At 57.5% G+C, this 17046-nt stretch overlaps 1 protein-coding gene across 1 annotated transcript; it reads right to left on the bottom strand.

Annotated features, from left to right (window-relative positions):
• Nucleotides 1–242: 242 nt before the first annotated feature.
• On the bottom strand, nt 243–15535 carry INSRR (insulin receptor related receptor). The gene is made up of 22 exons (XM_060142295.1): nt 15451–15535; nt 11220–11771; nt 9352–9655; nt 9113–9255; nt 8755–8899; nt 7686–7900; nt 7291–7417; nt 5645–5883; nt 5264–5431; nt 4976–5171; nt 4743–4784; nt 4445–4665; nt 4069–4205; nt 3822–3984; nt 3469–3574; nt 2723–2775; nt 2310–2539; nt 1724–1834; nt 1433–1592; nt 1013–1142; nt 746–880; nt 243–486 (listed from the first exon to the last, which is right to left on the bottom strand). The coding sequence occupies exons 1-22, from the start codon at nt 15533–15535 to the stop codon at nt 243–245; spliced, it is 3906 nt and encodes a 1301-aa protein (XP_059998278.1).
• Between the last annotated feature and the right edge of the window lie 1511 nt (nt 15536–17046).

Genomic DNA, 17046 nt, shown 5'->3' with positions numbered 1-17046 from the left:
TGGTCTAACCTCCACTTCTGTTGTGGCCTTGATTACTTCCTCACGGAGGATCAGATTCCTGAGAAAATCTGTCCTGCCATGACTCTGCTCTGCTCTCCCCGTCACCCCCGATCTGTCCTGCTCCTGCTCTCTGTGCCCCCCTCGGCCACCCCCTGCCCTGTCTCAGCATCTCACGGCTGCAAAGGTCAGGTCCCTTCCTCTCTGCCCGTGGGAGGCCAACCAGCCAGGGAATGGGGTGCCCCTCAGTGCCCTGGACCCCCATTTTGGGGGCTGAAGTCTGAGGAAGCCCCTTTAGGGGCTGGCGGGGAGTCGGGCTCTGCATCTGTGGGCAGCAGCGAGGCCCGGGCCCCCCGGCACTCTGGGCTGTAATAGAAGGAAAGGAGGCGGAATGAGGGCCGCAGCTCTTCCTGTATGCTGTCCAGGATGTGGGTAAAAGTTGGGCGCAGGCGCGGGTTCTGCTGCCAGCAGCAGTGCATCAGCTCCTGCCTGGGGGAGGTGGGGGGCAGTGTCAGAGGGGTGCACACGTCCTGCCTCCTGCACTGAGAGGGTCAATCAGTGTGATTGTAGGGGGGGTCATGGGGGATTATGTCTGAGAGGGTCACAGGGGAGTAAATGGGGGTTGTAGTGGGGATGTTGAGTTGGAGGGCTCAGAGCTGGGGATCAGTGCAAGTAAAAGCATCAGAGGAGGTGGGCCAGACTCACGGGGGTGGGACAGGTATAGGCAGGGCAGACTGGGGTGACTCACAGCTGAACGGGACAGCTCTCCAGCTCCTCTAGGACCCCGCCATCCATGACGAACTTGAGCACCTGCTCATTGGATAGGCCCTGGTAGGGTTGTTCAGCCAGGGTCACAATCTCCCAGAGCACCACGCCAAACGACCTGGAGGACGCGGAGGAGGGCCTGAGCCCAGCACCCTTAATGCAACTCAGCGCACCCTAAGGAGTGCACCCAGGCCTCTCCCAAGGCCCTGCCTCCACACCCCCTGAGCCCTCTGCTCCAGCCAGGCCCCACCAGACATCCGAGTGGGTGGTGAAGATTCCATCTTTGAGGGACTCAGGGGCCATCCAGCGCACAGGCAGCAGCCCCTTCCCGCCCTTGCGGTAATAGTCTGTCTCATACACATCTCGAGTCATCCCGAAGTCTGGAAAGTGAGGGTAGACGGGGTGTGGGGCAGCAGAGCCATTCACCAGCTCCTGCCCCAGGAATACCTCTCCCAACCCTCTCCGCCTCCCAGAATCCTGGAATGTGAGGGTTCAAAGGACCTCAGCGATCATCCCATCCAAATCCTGCTGCCCTCAGACGAGGAGACTGAGATCCAGGGTGGGGGGCTATCAGGGACAGAGCTGTGGGACAGGCCTGGGTCTCCTCAAGCCTCGCTTAGGGAGAGTCACTCTACCCAGGCTGCCCCCACCCGCCTGGCCCCCTCTGTACCCCCGATCTTGACGGTGAAGTCCTGGGACACCATGCAGTTTCGGGCCGCCAGGTCTCGGTGCACAAACTTGTTGGCAGCGAGGTAGGCCATGCCGTCCGCGATCTCACCGGCCATCTGGATCATATCTCCCAGTGCCGGCCGAGGGAGCCCAGGGTTGTTCTAGAGCCAGGAGAGGGGGCTAGTGAAGTAGGAACTTGAGGCTGGACTCCTGCCCAGTGATTACCCCTACAACTGTGCCCAAGTCCTCTCTAACTCCCCAGCCCCTCACCCAGGATCTTCCTGGTCCCTACCTCTGCCTCAGGCCGCAAAGATCGAAGATGGCTCTTGAGGTCCCCCCGGGTCATTAACTCCATGATGACCAGAGTTGGCTGGCCCTGAGACACCACACCCAGGAGACGTACCTGGGATGGATAAAGAGCCTGGTTGCAGGTCTACCCAGCTCCCTTGATCTCCCTGGCCAAAACCTTGTTCTGCTCTCACAGCTGACCCAGACACCAACCCTCCTAACCCCAACCATGACCATAACCCTAATCTTGACCTAACAATGACCCTGATGCTAACCCATGACCTTAATCGATCTATCATCCCAATCTTCATGATTGAACCAACTCTGACCATGATCCTAATAATGATGTGAACACTCAGTATTGACTTCCACCAGGACTGATTTCAGCCCTAGCCGTGATCCTACCATGGCCCTATGATGACCCTGTTTCGACTCTAACCCCAGCCATGAGCTTTACCCCAATTAGGATCCTAACCACAGGCCCAACCCTGAACTTGATGGTGCCCTGAAATCATCTCTGATCTTTGCCCTCTTACCACATCAACTTCACCCTAATTTTGACCCTGACAATGCCCTTGACCCTCCCTTACCACATGGTGACACTTGAATGCCTTCATGACAGAGGCTTCCTTGAGGAACTCAATGCGTTCTCGTGGGCTGGCCAGCTCATTCACCGTCTTCAGGGCCACGGGCGTGAGCTCCTCTCCAACCTCAAGTCCTTGTGCCAGCCCCTCGTATACCATCCCAAAAGAGCCCTGGCCCAGTTCCCGGATTATGGAGATCTGCTCCCGAGGCACCTCCCACTCATCAGGGATGTACACTGAGAGGAAGTGGGAGTCACCAGGCGAGGGTACTGCTCTCTGCCACACCTCCACCCACTTCTCTTCTCTTCTGAAGGGCTCGGGTCCCAAGGCTGCCTTCTCCAAGATGGTCTGGAAGTCTGCCTCTTCTCCCCTCCTGTCTCCCTTTCCCACACCACCCGTCCAGCCACCCCCAGACCTACTATGAGAGGCACTGAAGTACTCTGGATTCACAGAGGTATACAGCGTGCTGTTTCTGCAATGGGAGGTGAGAGGTCAGGCTGGAAGGGTCCTCGGGAAGGAAGAAGCAATGTCAGAGGACAAGGAAGAGGGACATTACAAGGAGGAAGGAAGTTACTGATCATAACCCCTAGTTCTGATCACGGTGACCCCTGGGGAACACCAAGCACTTTCCAAGCTAGTCTTGGTCCTAGTCCTGGGATCTGGGGTCTGACAGGCTGGGAAAAGGGAGGACAGAAGTAGAGAAGCTGCTGTCTGCTCAGCTAGTCCTCAGAACCCAGCTAATCAAAGTCCTGCCCTCAGTTCCCTCTCATATCCAGCCCTAGGGGGATCTGACCTCAAGAATCCCAGGATCCCAGGACACATCCTGAGGTCTCCTGCTTCTCCCCCTGCTATGATAGGACCAGTTTCATTAGTTCTCAGGCTAAGAGTATGGTGACCAACAGACCCAGTATGCCCAGACTGAGGGGTTTCCCAGGATTTGGGACATTCACTACCAAAATCAGGAAAGTCCCAGGCAAACGTGGACAAGTTGGTCCCCCTAACTGAAAGGTGTGTCTCTTTCCTCCATGCCGCCCCCAGGGGAAGAGTTACTGCTTCTAAGGAATTCCTTTCTGCTGTCTCATCTACTACCCTCTGATTGCACTGACCTCACGATGAGGGCTCAGGGAAGAAGGGGGTTGGGAACCAATATGGGACTCGTCATCACCTCTTCTTGCTGTAGAAGAAACCGAGGGCAGCGAGAATGCTGAGCAGCATGAGGCCCACGGGGGTGACAGTGAGAAGGACGTGCAGCCCCCCGGAGTCTTCCTCCTCTGGTGGCCAGAAGGTGGCAGAGGTTTGGGTCAAAGATGGAGAAGTCAGAAAAAAAGCAAAAAACAATAATAATAAAAAAAGATGGAGAAGTCAGAGGGTAGAGGACACTTCTCTTTCCACAGTGGGTGGTGAGGATGGGGGAGGGAGGGGGTGGAGGGGCCTGTGGTTTCCACAATGGGAGATGTGGCTGGGGACCCAGGTGGGGGCTGTTTGGGAGTACAGGTCTGGGACAGAGGCTCTGCACACCTGGGCCAGGGATGTAAAAAGCGACACCGTCTGTCCAGGAGCCATTGCCAGCCAGTGAGGTTGCCCGAACTCTGGCCGAGTAGTTTCCAGGAGGCAGCAGGGCCAGGTGGACTCCCCCAAACTTGGCATATCGCAGGCGGGACACACACAGCACTGTGGCCTCCTGAGGGCAACACAGAAGAGCTGGCTGGGAAGAGGATGGAGGCACAAACTGGGGCTAGGTTAGGGTGTCTCCTGGGGTACCTACCTCTCCCAAGCGGCGGTACTTGATTTCGTACTTGAGAATGAGTCCGTTGGGGTCTGGTGGCTCAAGCCAGCGTAGGAGAACACTGCTCTTACTGGCTGCCTCCCAGGCCACCTTCCCTGGGATGCCATCAGCCTCTCCTGCGGGAGAGGGCATCAGGCAGCCCGGCCACAAGTATTTCCTCTCACCTTCATGTTCAAACCCAAGGGCGCTAAACTGGGAGGTTTGGGGAAACGCTGGGATTATGGGGACTGGAAAGGTTGAGCAAACTGCGGCCCTGAAGTTGGCGGGAGGTCAAACTGACTGGTTGGAGCACTAATTGGTTAGGGTCCTTGGGGTCGGTGTGTGGGCGGGGTAGAGCTGGGGGGGGGTCACCTACTGTGGGGCATGGTACGTGCAAAGACGAAGGTGGCAGCGCTGCAGCCCACAGTGTGCGCCGCGTGGTTGCAGGCATGGATGTCGATCCGGTACTCTGTGAAGTGGCGCAGGCCCTTCAGCACCGCTCGCTCCCGGGGCACTTTGTCCTCCTGGATCTCGAAATCCGAGCTGTTCCCCCCAAGCCGGAGAGCCCCGGCTGCCCGGCGGTGCCTCCCTGAGTCCCTAGGGAGGGCGCGAGTCAGAGCCAGGCCCCGGTCCCGGGAGCCACGCCTCTCGGCCCCTGCTCCGCCCCCGCTCACCTTTGAGGGCTCTTATTGATGGACGTCACCTTCCAAGGGGATCTGGGGAGACCGGGGGATCGGGGGGGTGGGCCCTGTCAGGCCCGCCTGGAAGGCGCCCCAGTGCCCTCTGCAACGGCGGACCGCCTCCCAACCCCACCCACAACCCAGGCCCCGCCCCCTCCCCCCGCCCCGCCCCGTAGACCCCGCTCATCAGCACCCTGGCCTCCCGGCTCTCTCGTGCCGAGACGCACTTGGGGATGGTGATGGCGTTGTGTAGAAAGTTTTCAAACTTCTTCTGGAAGGAGGCCTCCTGTGCCTCCAGCGGTGGCAGGACCTGCCCAGGAGGTGGGTGCTGGCAAGGGCAGCAGCCAGGCTCCCTGTCGGCCTCGAGCTCCCCGTCTTCGCGGTCGAAGCGGGGCTCGTTGTTGCTGGTGGGCAGCCGCAAGCCTGGTGCGGCGGCGGCGAAGGGAAGAGTTAGACTGGCAGCGCCCGCGGCCCGACACCCCAACCCCTCCGGTCCGCGCCTCCTCCTTGCGCACCGCGGTGGCAGTAGTCATTGAGGTAGAGGTCGCTGTCCTCTGCCAGGCGTTGCCACAGCACCAGGTAGTAGGTGATGTTTCCGTTGCGCTGGGTCGGTGGCTTCCAGCGCACCAGCAGGTGGGAGGAGGAATTGGACGTGGAGATGACGTCCTGGGGCACTGTGGGTGCTGGGGGTGTGAGTAGGGTACAACTGAGGGGCTGCAGATCCCCCTTTCAAATACTGTCTGGTTATGGGCCCTTCTCTCTGAGGTCCAGCCTCCCAGCCTCTATAGGCCCGGTGTTCAGTGACCCAGTTTCTCTATTTCTGGTGCTTGGGTTCCCCCATTCTCACTAGGACCCAGGCATTTAGCTCCCAACCCCCTTCAAAGGCTTCAGCCTACCTGCAGGTAAGGTTCGGAGGTAGATGATGGGGCTTTGGGCTCCTTGGTGGGGGCTGTCCTCTTCAGTGGTCAGCGTGATGGCCCGCACAAACACTGCGTACTGTGTCCAGGGCTTCAGCGGGGCTAGGGTCACACCTGGCTCCTGGGTGCGGCTTAGGGGCAGTTCCACGTCCAGTAGGTTCCAGCTCTGGGCCCCACATGCATCTGGACCTACATGCTCTGTGGCATTCTGGAATGGGCTGAACACCCCATCCCTAGAGATGAGGGGCAGCTCAGCCCCAACCCCAGTTTCTAGCATCCCCCTCCTCTCTGAATCACTCCAAGACTGTCATTGTCATGCTTCTTCCAGTATGAGAGCATTCAGAAGCAGGTGTGGGTCTGCCCTTTGGGGCAGGTGCCTTGTGGACATGACACACTCACTGAGTGGGTCTGCTCAGAGCTGGAATTGAGCCAGGATCCCCAGTATATCTCTAAGGGAGCACAGCCATAGCCACACTGCAAGGCAGATGCGAGGGGAGTTTCCTGAAAGACCTCGAAGATTCTTTGCCCTTTGAGTCCAAAGGCAGTGGTGTATAGTCCTGCAGAATGTGAGCTGTACAACCAGTGGGTAGGGGTGGGAGGCCGGGGCTTTACATTGCAGTCCATGTTAGCATTCCTTAACGTGCGGTCCGTGGCCCAGAAGATTCAGCATTACCTGAATGCTGAAGCTTGTTAGAAATGCAGATTTATGGGCCCTGCCCAGGACTAATGGAATCAGAATCTGTGGGAGCGGGGCCCAGGAATCTGTATTTAACAAACTCTCCAGCTCCTCGTGCTAGAGTCCTTCATCTTCCACTGAGGCCTAGGAGAGCCTTGGCCCTGTGAGCAGGCCCCCCACCGTTAGTTTTTCTCCCTTCCTCCCAGGCCAGGCCCTGTGCTAGTGGGCAACTAAGATCTCTCCATTTTAATTCACAGGAAATGATTCCAAACCAGGTGGCTCCCATCTTCTATCTACCACAGAGGGTTAGTACTCCTCACTCCTGCTCTCCCAGCTTGCCTTCCCAAATCCATCTCTCTCCTCTAAAGAGTTCTATTTTTGATCCCTAGCCATGCTTTTGGAGAAGTTCTTCCTGTGGTCTAACCACTATCCATCCTGCTATGGTCAGTACATTCTCTCCAAAGAAAAGAGCAGCTGGTCCTTGGTTGTCCCTGCTCCCTCCCTTCCTCAGGCTTTAATGAAATGCTGGCAAGGATATGCATAAAACTGACCAAATTAGTGGGTACTTCCCAAACCGCTGCTGGGGCAGGAGCATGTGGTCGGTACAAAACATTAGCCTGGTGAAGTGAAGTTTAATTATCCAGGCCTTCCCATCAGGGCGCCTCTCCTGGGCTTTCAGAAATCCTGATTGTCCTCTCCTCATCACTGGTTAAGGTGAAACTGAGGCACGAAGGGATGAAGAAGGTGAGAGGAGAGAGCCAGACGTGGGCCCTACGAAGGAGAACGACTCTGGGGTCCTGGCTTGCTGGCTCTCCACAGCCCCCCGGGTCTCTGCCCTCACCTGCCTGCGGTGGTGAACAAATTGACGTGGTGGGGCTCTGACCCCGGCCCGCTCTGGCCCCGCCCCCGCTCTAGCCCCACCCACTCTGGCCCCGCCCCCGCCACTCACGACTCCTTGTAGTACACGATGAAGCTGAGTAGGTCGCGAGCCTCCAGCGGCTCGAAGCGCTCCCAGCGCAGCAAGATACGGTCGGCCTCCGTCACGTTGGACACGAAGCGCAGGGTGCGTGTCTGGCCTGTTCAGGGTGAAGGGCGAACACTTGCTCTTGACCTTGTTGAGAGCACCTGCTTGAGCCGCCTACTCCCAACCCCCACCCTGACGCCGCAGCATCCCACCCCCAACGTGGCCTCTGAAGAGAAATTATCACATTGTCCCCTTCCACCCGGGAGCATGTCTGGTGTATTTCAGTGTGTGTGAAAGTCAGCGTGTGAGTGCGTCTGGGTGTTCCTTGGGGTCACATCTCTCACTGCCAGGGTGCCAGGGGTTGGGGTATTGGGCCTCACAGGCAGCTCGGTCTCCGTTGGTGCGGGGATTGATCTCTGCCTTGTTTTGCCGTCCCTTCGTGCCAGTCACCTCCTCCAAGCGGTAGATGTGTTCCAAGCAGAGGCGTGGGTTGAAGGCGAAGTATATCTTGCCCACGGGAATGGTGAGCCCCGCAGCCACCCAGGAGCCCAGCTGCTGCAGGTTCTGGTTGTCCAGCACGTACAGAGTGTAGTTCCTGGGGGAGGCCAGGGAACCTTGCTCTGCACGGCCAGTGGGGGCAAGGGGTGAGGAAAGGGGTGTCTTATGGGTTCTTCCTGAAGGGGCTGCACTGGGGGCACAGGGAAGGAGCGGCACACAGCAGCCCACCCACACCAGTACACACGGGGCATTCGTACACACCCACTCGGTGCCACTGACCAGAAATGTGAGGTCCGGCAAGTCACCCACACTCTGTGTTTTCCTCATCAGTGAAATGGGGTCAACTGTTTTTCTGCCTCCCTCCTTCCCTCATCTCACATTAATTGAGCACCTGCTACGTGCCAGGCTCTGTCCTGGCTTTGGGGACACAAGGAGGAGTGGGACTCAGCCTGGGGCTATGCCTCTCCAGCTGGAGTGGGGGCACCCCTGGGGGTACATGAGAAACCACTTGGCTGGATGGTAATTTAAAACATTATTTTGAAAAATCCTGGCTACATTAAGGGTAGGTCTCGACTGGTAAAGGTAGGAATGGGTTTCAAACACAGGCAGTCTTGCTCTGCAGCTAAGAGGATCAGATGATAACAATTATAGCCAATACATATAGAGTTATATGTAACTATAATTTTATGTAGTAATATATATTTTGTTTCAGGCTCTGTTTTAGTGCTTTATACATAACAACTTAAGTAATATTCACAACAGCCCTAAGAAATAAGTAGAGTTATATTAACCCCATTTCACGGATGAGAAAGTTGAGGACCAGAGAAGTTAAGTAACCTACCCAGAGTCACACAGCTAGTAAGTAGCAGAGTTGGTTCCCATACTCTTCACCACAGTTTTGGGAGTGTTAGGGAGGAGATGAGACAGAGGGAACTATTTCTGACCCCTTACCCATCCACCATGGTGTCCCCCCGGATCAGTTTGAGGTTCTTGAAAAAGCCTAGGGACACGAGGGCAAAGGAGTGCTTGATTTTGAGGAAGCCAGTGATGGTCTCTACCAGTCCCAGGCTGCGCTGCAGCTCCAGCTCCAGGTTATCTGGGAATGGGGAAGACAGGGCTGGAGCAGGGGCAAGGAAAGTGATGGTTCCATTGGGAGGGGGGAGCTGAATGGGGGCCAAGGGAAGGGGGCCCTCAGGGCTGGGACCCAGGATGGTGGAAAGCGGTGCTTTCGCTGGATCATTGTAAGGGGTGTGGCCTGGAGGAAGGGTGTGGCCAGGAGGAGAGGTATGGTCCTGAGGAAGGCACTAACAGCCTTGCCGAAGATTGAGGATGAGGCTCCCTTCCACGTGGGTGCAGCCCACCAGATCCTGTGCTGCCTGGACAGAGTCGATGGTCTTGGTGCCCACCTTGCACTCTTTGGGGCATAGCCCCTCGCATTTGTGGCAGAATATGCTAGTAGGGGCAAGCAGAGGATGTGGCATGAGCCCTGGACCAGTGTGGGCCTCCTCACTGCTCCAAGGGTGCCCCCCCCGCCCACCTGACACTCACCTGCTGTCATTACGGGTGAAGCCTGGAGGGCACTGGGCCAGGCAACTACCCTGGTGGATGCCAAAGGTGGAGGCGCGGCCAGGCACAGAGCGCAGGCTGGCACAGTGCTCGGCCGTGACGCAGCGCCAGGACTCATGCTGGTAGGTGCCTGGAGGGCACGCCCTGTGGCAGGCACCCTGGAAGTAGAGGTGGCGGCAGGCGACACAGGCATGGGGGTCTTCTGGCCGGCTGCAGCCTCCCAGGCATTCAGTGTGGCAGCACTCACCCCTAACCGTGCAGGCCAGCCCACGGGGACAGGGGCACACTGTGGGCAGAGTGTTGCATTAGACCTTACCCACGCCTCCTTGGTCCTCGCTCCACCCCCTGCTCCTGGGCTAACACTCTTAGTCTGCACCCAAATCCCTCCAGCTCAGATGACACTGGTTGCTGACTCTGTTTTCCGCAGACGGGGGCTCTTGAAGATAGGGACCGTGGCCCCTCTCTGTGACTCCTCACCTCCCACAGTGCCTAGCCAGGGGTGTCAGAGCTCAGGACCAAGCAGCGACCTTGTCTATCAGGGCTGCTGCTCCCCAGCCTGCTGTCCTGTCTAGGCCTAGTGCCCAGATCATTGCCAGGCATGGGGCCAAGGTGAAAAAGTCAGCTTCTCCTGAGGAGTGAGGTCCAGGGCAAGGTGGGTCTGGGAGTGTGTAGAAGGAGGGGCCGTCCCTGGTCATTTGACCCATGCCCCTGCCCATACTTCCTCCCTCTTCAGCGCTCTGCCCTGGGTGGGAGGTGGTCCCAAGCAGATGTGGATGGGTTTGGGGCCGGGTGCCAACGGCCTGGCTACTCTGCACAGTGGCAGCTGGATGTCTGTGAGAGCGATGCGTGTGGCAAGGGTCAGCCAGGGCGTGTTGACACTATACAGAGAGAGGACGTGCAGCAGCTGTGTTTACAGCCAACAGGGAGATATTGGGGAGGTGGGGCCCAGTGGATACAGCAGGGATCTGGTTACTCTTCTGCCCTCACGCTGAGGCATTGGGGTGAGGGGAGCTGACCTCCAGGAGCTGCGTGGAAAGAGCCCCAGCTTGGGGACCCCAGATCTGCTTCCAGTCTCTGAAGGTCTTCTTTCCCTCCCCTATAACTTTCACTTCCTCCTCCAACCATCCCCTCCTTATTCCACTCCTCCTTTTCTCCACTCTTTCCTTCTGTTTCCCCTCCATGCACCTTACCTCCTAAAGAAGATCCCACGTCACATTATTTGTCCAAACCTGCCCTGTCATTCATCTGTCACCTCCTCCTTTCTCCTTCCACCCAGCTCCCAACCTTCCCATTTCAATACTGCCAGCCTGTGCTGAGGCCGTTTTTATCAGAAGCATAGAACTGCTAACATGGCCCAGGCACTGCTCTAATGTTTTACAGAATAGCTCATTCTTCATCACAATGCTCTGATCGTTTTACAGATGAGGAAACTGAGGCACAGATTAGCTAAATAAACATAGCTGGTAAGTAGTAGAGCTGAGATTCAAACACAGGCCCGTCGGCTTTGCTCTTGTCCACTGCCCCATACTGCTTCTTGTGCAGCTGACTTGTATCCATTCATGCCACCCTTCCCCTCCTCACCATGTCCAACTTATACCTATCTTTTACTGTCTCTCCATAACTACCTGATGCTGTCTTGTGCCCACCCCTTGACTGCCTTATGCTACATCAGTTGTTTAACTTTTCTGAGCCTCAGTTTCCTCATCTGCAAAACTGGAAGAGTAACAGCACCTCCCTCATAGGATGAGTGAGGATTAAAAAAGTACTTACCCATACCATCTTATGGCCAGCCAGCCCCATTTGACCCTGCCCCCTCTGTGCCCCCAGTCATGTTCTGTGCCAGTGCCCACCTCTCTGGCAGTGGCTGGAGGTCCAGCACCTGTAGTCGGTGTGCCCGCTGAAGGTGGTCCTGGCACAGGGCTCGCCAGTGGCGCCCAGCACGCCAGGGCACACGTCGGCACACTCCTCGCCCAGCTTGTTGCCCACAATATGGTTGGCGCCAGGTGAAGGCTGCAGCAGGCCCCAGTCAATGGTGGAGAGGTGGCAGAGCTCCTGGTTCTTCTCCACGCGCACGGCCCCACTCAGCACGGCCCCCAGCGCTGGCAGCCCCACGTCCCGCAGGTGCGGCATCTCGAAGATGACCAGCGCGTAGCCCAGGAAGAGGCGGGCACCGCGGATGACCGCTAGGTTGGGGAAGAGGTCACGCAGGCTTTCCAGGCCATAGACACGGAAGAGCAGCAGGTAGTCGGTGACCTGAGTGAGGCGTGGGAAGCTGAGGCCACGGAAGTCCTCGCCGGTGGCCGTGAACATGAGCAGGATCTGCAGGTGGCCCTCCACCACGCTGCAGTTTTCCAGTCGACGCAGCTCTGCCACCTCTGAGCGGATGTCCAGGCTGGGGCACACTGTGGGTACAAGTGCAGGTAGCCCTCAGTACCGTTTGGGCCAAGCACCCCATGCGTGACCTCCTCCCCGGGCCTCAGAGGCCTCATTGGCAGCTTGGAGGATCCCCACCAGATGAGCCAACATGGGCAAAAGTGAGCTTCTGAACTTCCCTCCCAAACTCACGTCCCCTTCTCAGTTGACTGCAACTTCATTCTTGCAGTCAGACTCCAAAACTAAAGCCTCCATGATTCCTTTCCTTGTCTAACCCCTACACTCTGTGGGCTCTACCTTTAAAATGTATCCAGGGCCACCTGAACTGCCTTCACCATCATCTTCTCCTGGCTTTACAGCAATAGTTTCCTAAATAGTCTCCTCACCTCCACCCTGTCCCTTCTCTCTTCCATCCTCCACTCTATAGCCAGAGTGCCTCCACTGCTCAAAACTCCCCAATGGCTTTCATCTCGTTGATGAAAAGCCAAAGTCCTTACCGCAGCCTACAGGGCCCCTGCAACTCTCCAACTTCACCCGCTTTCTCTCTCTTCTTCAGACACACTGGCCACGTTGCTGTTCCTCAAACAAGCTAGCCAAGCTTCTGCCTTGGGGTCTTTGCACTTTCTGTTCCCTCTGGCTAGAACACTCTTCCCTCTCAATGGCTCCCTCACCTCTCTTAAGTCTTTGCTCAGATGTCACCTTCTCAATGAGGACTTCTCTGACCATCCTATTTAATAGGGCAACACTCCCTACTCCCCTTCCTACTTTTTTTTGTAATAAATAAATAAATTTATTTATTTATTTTTGGCTGTGTTGGGTCTTTGCTGCTGCGTGGGCTTTCTCTAGTTGTGGTAAGCGGGGGCTTCTCTTCTGGCGGTGCGTGGGCTTCTCATTGTGGTGGCTTCTCTTGTTGTGGAGCACGGGCTCTAGGCACGCGGACTTCAGGAGTTGTGTCACGTGGGCTCAATAGTTGTGGCTCGCGGGCTCTAGAGTGCAGGCTCAGTAGTTGTGGCACACGGGCTTAGTTGCTCTGTGCCACGTGGGATCCTCCCGGACTAGGGCGCGAACCCGTGTCCCCTGCATTGGCAGGCAGATTCTTAACCACTGCACCACCAGGGAAGTCCCACTCCCCTTCCTACTTAATTTTTCTCCAAATGCTTAACGCTGGCTAATATACAATTTACTTATTTATTTTGTTTATTGTAAGCTCCAGAAGGGCAGGGATCATTGTGTAATTCATTGCTGTATCCTTGGTGCCTGGTATAGTGCCTGGCATGAAACTGGTGCTCAATAAATATTTGATGAAGGAATGAATGAATGAAATCTGTGACTGGGCAGCAGTAGTCTGAGCTTCAGACACTCCACTTCTCTCCCAGGCCTGAGAAAGCTAGATGCCTGGTCCCTGCAACTGTTTACTCTCGAAGGGACATTCCGTGGCTCCCATTGCCAAAAGTTCAAGTTTAAATTCCTCAGCCTGACATTCTAGGGTGTTGATAAACTGGGCCCCGCTAATACCTCCAGCCTCAGAAGAGTTCCTTGGCCTGCCAACACCCTCAGTTCTTGCCCTGAAAGCCTCAGGTCAAGCCCCCACCTTCCCTGGCCCTCTGAGTTAATCACTTCAGGTCCAGCACCCACACCAGAACACCTGGGGTATTGCCCCAACATTGCTTTCTGTCTGTCTGTCACCCCCTCCAAGGAGGGAGGCTGCTGAGGGTGGGACCCTTGTTAGTCAGCATCCCCACATGGTGCCCAGTTCAGGGCAGGAACCACTGGGCACTCAGGGGCTGTGGGTTGAATCGATGGACATCTGGATCCCAAGTCCAATCCTCCCTGGGGGACCTGGGTGTGCCTGGCTTCTCTGGATCGCAGGGCCCCAGCCCCCCTTTTCTTTCTTTCCCCAAGGCACGTAGGACCATTCTCCTAATGGGCTGGATACCTGGTCCCTGCACTCACTTCTCCCAAGGATACCTTCCATGTCCCCCACTCGGGAAGATTCAGGTCTGAATCCTTCAGCTTGCCATTCAAGTCCTGCTAACCTCTCCAGCCTCCACTCCCTCCCTTCCCACCCAGCCCTCAAGCAACAAGGCACCCATCATACATACCCAGGCCCATCCCCTGATGGTGAAAAGGGGGTGGCCAGGCTAGGCTGGCTCCCTGGGGCTTACTTCACACCTTCTCCCTGTTGTCATTAATGGTCCCTGTGCTTGGCTCTACCCAGCAACTGTGTGTGTGTGCACGTGTGTGTGTGTGTCTGAGCACATGCAGGTACGCCTGCACACACACAGACAGGGAGAATGAGAAAACACTTCTAGTCCCTCCAGGCAAAGGCCAATCAGGCTCTGCAGGCAGATGGGGGGTTCTCTCAGGAGCCCACATGCCACTTCCCATCATGCCCCAGCCTCTCTAGGGCTCCCCTGATGGGAGTCATTTGGAAAAACAAATCTACGGCCTTCACAGGTTAACCCCTGCCTGCCTCCCTTCAGGACATGGTGGTATGCAGAGCTGCACTGGGAACGGGACATCTGGGTCCCCTGACCAAACACCGCCCTCCCCCGTCCCCCTGCCCCCAGGGCCGTGCTTCTGTCCTGACAACTGTGCTCCTGGCTGGCATTTGCTATGCCCTGTCCTGGCACAGCAGTGGAGGAGGGGAGGGGTGGAGGAGGGGAGGGGTGGAGGAGGGGAGGGGTGGAGGAAGGGAGGGGTGGAGGAGGGGAGGGGTGGAGGAGGGGAGGGGTGGAGGAGGGGAGGGGTGGAGGAGGGGAGGGGTGGAGGAGGGGAGGGGTGGAGGAGGGGAGGGGTACAGGGGTGGGGCTATGCCTTGCAGGCAGTGCCTCTGTGACTAGCACTCTTCAGGGGACCCCCTGCCCCAACCCACTCACATCACTCCTCTGTCTCTGCAGGAAGGGGAGACTCTGCTCTGCCCCTGGAAGTCCCAGTCTGAGGGCATCACGGGACCCCTCAGGCAGGCACAGAGAACTGGATTCCTGAGTTTCCTCAGTCTGGAAGGGAATGGTGGGTGTGGGGGAAGGGACATCTCTTCATCCTTCCGCCTTTGAATCTTCCACCCTCAGCACTTTTTCCTCTCCCTGCCAGCCCCCAGCACCCTCGTGAGGGCCACTTCATCTACATGGTCCCAACCCCCAAAACCCTACACATGGCAAATGTTTAGCCTGGGGACTAATTAAAAGAAGCTCCCTACCCCAGCGGATGGGCCCTCATAGTGGGGGACATGGGACAGAACCTGGAGGCAGGAGCTCAGGACCCCAGCCTAGCTTGATCTCTCAATTCTCTGAGCTTCAGTTTCCTGTCTGCACAATGGGTTCAGTTACTTAATGGTGCCTAGTTTTCAGCTCCCCTTCCCATCCTGGCCCCTTTCCCATCCAGTGGCTCTAGAAAAGACCTCTAAGACTCATCCCCTCATTTTGACTCTCATTCAGGCTTTACCGGGATCACTGTTTCATAAGCAGGAATGGAGGACATCTATTCATCCCTGTTTCAGGGTCCTTCTCATTTCCCAGGGAACTGAGAGGAAAATGCCTGCCTCTGGGAAACTAAATGCTCTTCCTGGTGGGAAGTCCTTCTGAGACCTAACCCCAGTCTTCATGTCGAAGTAAGTAAATAGATGTGTTCTGGCTGGAAGCTCAGTGTTTGGCCTCCCAGTCTGCTGGAAGGGAGATGGGGCTCCAGGAGACAGTGCTGGGGACTCACCCTCGCGAGTGTCCAGGCTAAATCCCAAGGAGAGGAGGATCGCAAGCAGGCAGGCCACCCATGGCCGCAGACTGGGCACTGCCATTGTCTTAGTCCTGCCTTGTGCCCAGTCCTGGCTCTTCTCCAGATGGCTCCGGGGAGGAGAAGGACCTGACAGGCCCTAAGGGACACAGAGATGCAAGCTTCAGAGGGAAGGGGAAGGGAAGGGGCAGAGCGACAAAGAATCCCACACAGAGATGGCAGGAGACAGAAAAAAAGTCATGAGAGCCACAGACGGTGACAGGCCGCTGGAGCCAGAGACTCAGCGTGAAAACAGAGACAGAGAGATGAGGACAGAGATGCAGACAGCAACGGGAAGAGACTCAGAGAGGCTTCCAGGGAAAGAAAGTCACACAGGGTGCAGAGCAAAAGGCAGCGCAAGAGGCCGGTCAACCCCGAGGGCGGAGCAGAAGCCCGGGGCGGGGGGTGGTCCCGGGGAGCGCGGGACTCGCCGGGGACAGTCTCCCCGGATCCCTCCGGGCGCGCTCGGCTCCCCAGCGCCAGCTGGCCGCGCTGCCGCGGTATCTCCCTGGGTGGCACGCAGGGGCCGCGCCCAGCTCCCGCCTCCCCGCCCCAGACCGAACGGATTGGTTTGCCGGGACCTCTCGGTTCTCTCCGCCCCTCCCGCCAAGCCAAAATATTTATCCTGACAACTCAGGGGTGGACAGGTCTGTTGGGGAAATAAGGCCAAAATACAGGGGGATGGTGGGCCAAGAACAGAGCTCCCCCCAGCCCCGCTGCGGCTGAGGTGGGTCCCCCCTCCCTCGCCCCTGCGGACTTCTCCCAATTGGGGCTGCACTGCCTGCCGAGCGGCGGCGAGCGACCGGGCCCCTCGGGGAGGGGTGGTTCTAAGTTCGGCCACCTGCTGCCTTGACACCTGCGGGGTAACTGCTGGAAGCAGCGACCCGGTGAGCTTGAAACCCGGCGGGAATGCGACCTGTCTCCGGAATAGTCAAGTCCTTCGCCTCTTTGAGCCCCTGGCAACCTCCTTAGGAGCCTGTCACTTCTGCTTTCGGGAGCAAGGCTCTGTCCTAGTTAAGCCCCTTGGTTCCAACCAAAATCCTCGTGGAGAGGGCAATGACCCCGTGGGGCCCCGCTTCTGTCTGGTCACCTTCCTGAATTCAGGCTACTTGGTCGGTCGGTCTGTCTCTGTCTCGGGAAATTGGGGGACAGTCTGTGCTGGGGCCCTGGTGGAGAAAACTCTCCTCTCGGAGGGCTTCCTTTGCGGGTTCCTTGGGCCCTTGTCTGCCCTACCCTTCTCCAAAAGTCCCTCCTCCAGAACCCCTCTTCCTTCCCCTTTCCCCGGCTTGAGGCCCGCGGGGTGAAGGGGCTGGGGCCTGCCCTCTGACTGCTGCTGGGGACCCGGGGCTTTCCGGGTTCGCGGCCTCCTTGGACCGACGGGTCCCCAGCTCCGCCCGCGGGCGGCTCCCGCGTCCGAGGAGCTAAGAGAGCTATTAATTTCTCCGCGCAGAAATCGATGCTCTTGTCAGAACGGCGATCGATGCCAGCCCAGCCCAGCCTGGCTCTGCCCAGCCTGGGGGCCAGTGCCGGCTGGCC

This window comes from Lagenorhynchus albirostris, chromosome 2, assembly GCF_949774975.1.
Source record: "Lagenorhynchus albirostris chromosome 2, mLagAlb1.1, whole genome shotgun sequence".
Taxonomy (NCBI): domain Eukaryota; kingdom Metazoa; phylum Chordata; class Mammalia; order Artiodactyla; family Delphinidae; genus Lagenorhynchus; species Lagenorhynchus albirostris.
Note: the sequence above shows the minus strand (reverse complement) of the source record. Positions and strands in the feature narration are given on the sequence as shown.

What these genes read in the sequence shown, in the direction of transcription:
- INSRR (XM_060142295.1), bottom strand. Translation starts at nt 15,535, where the DNA reads ATGGCAGTGCCCAGTCTGCGGCCATGGGTGGCCTGCCTGCTTGCGATC. An exon ending in GTACTTCAGTGCCTCTCATA is followed by an intron (nt 2,540 to 2,722) that starts GTAGGTCTGGGG and finishes ACTTCCTCTCAG; the next exon opens with TGTACATCCCTGATGAGTGG. An exon ending in CATTCAAGTGTCACCATGTG is followed by an intron (nt 1,835 to 2,309) that starts GTAAGGGAGGGT and finishes TATCCATCCCAG; the next exon opens with GTACGTCTCCTGGGTGTGGT.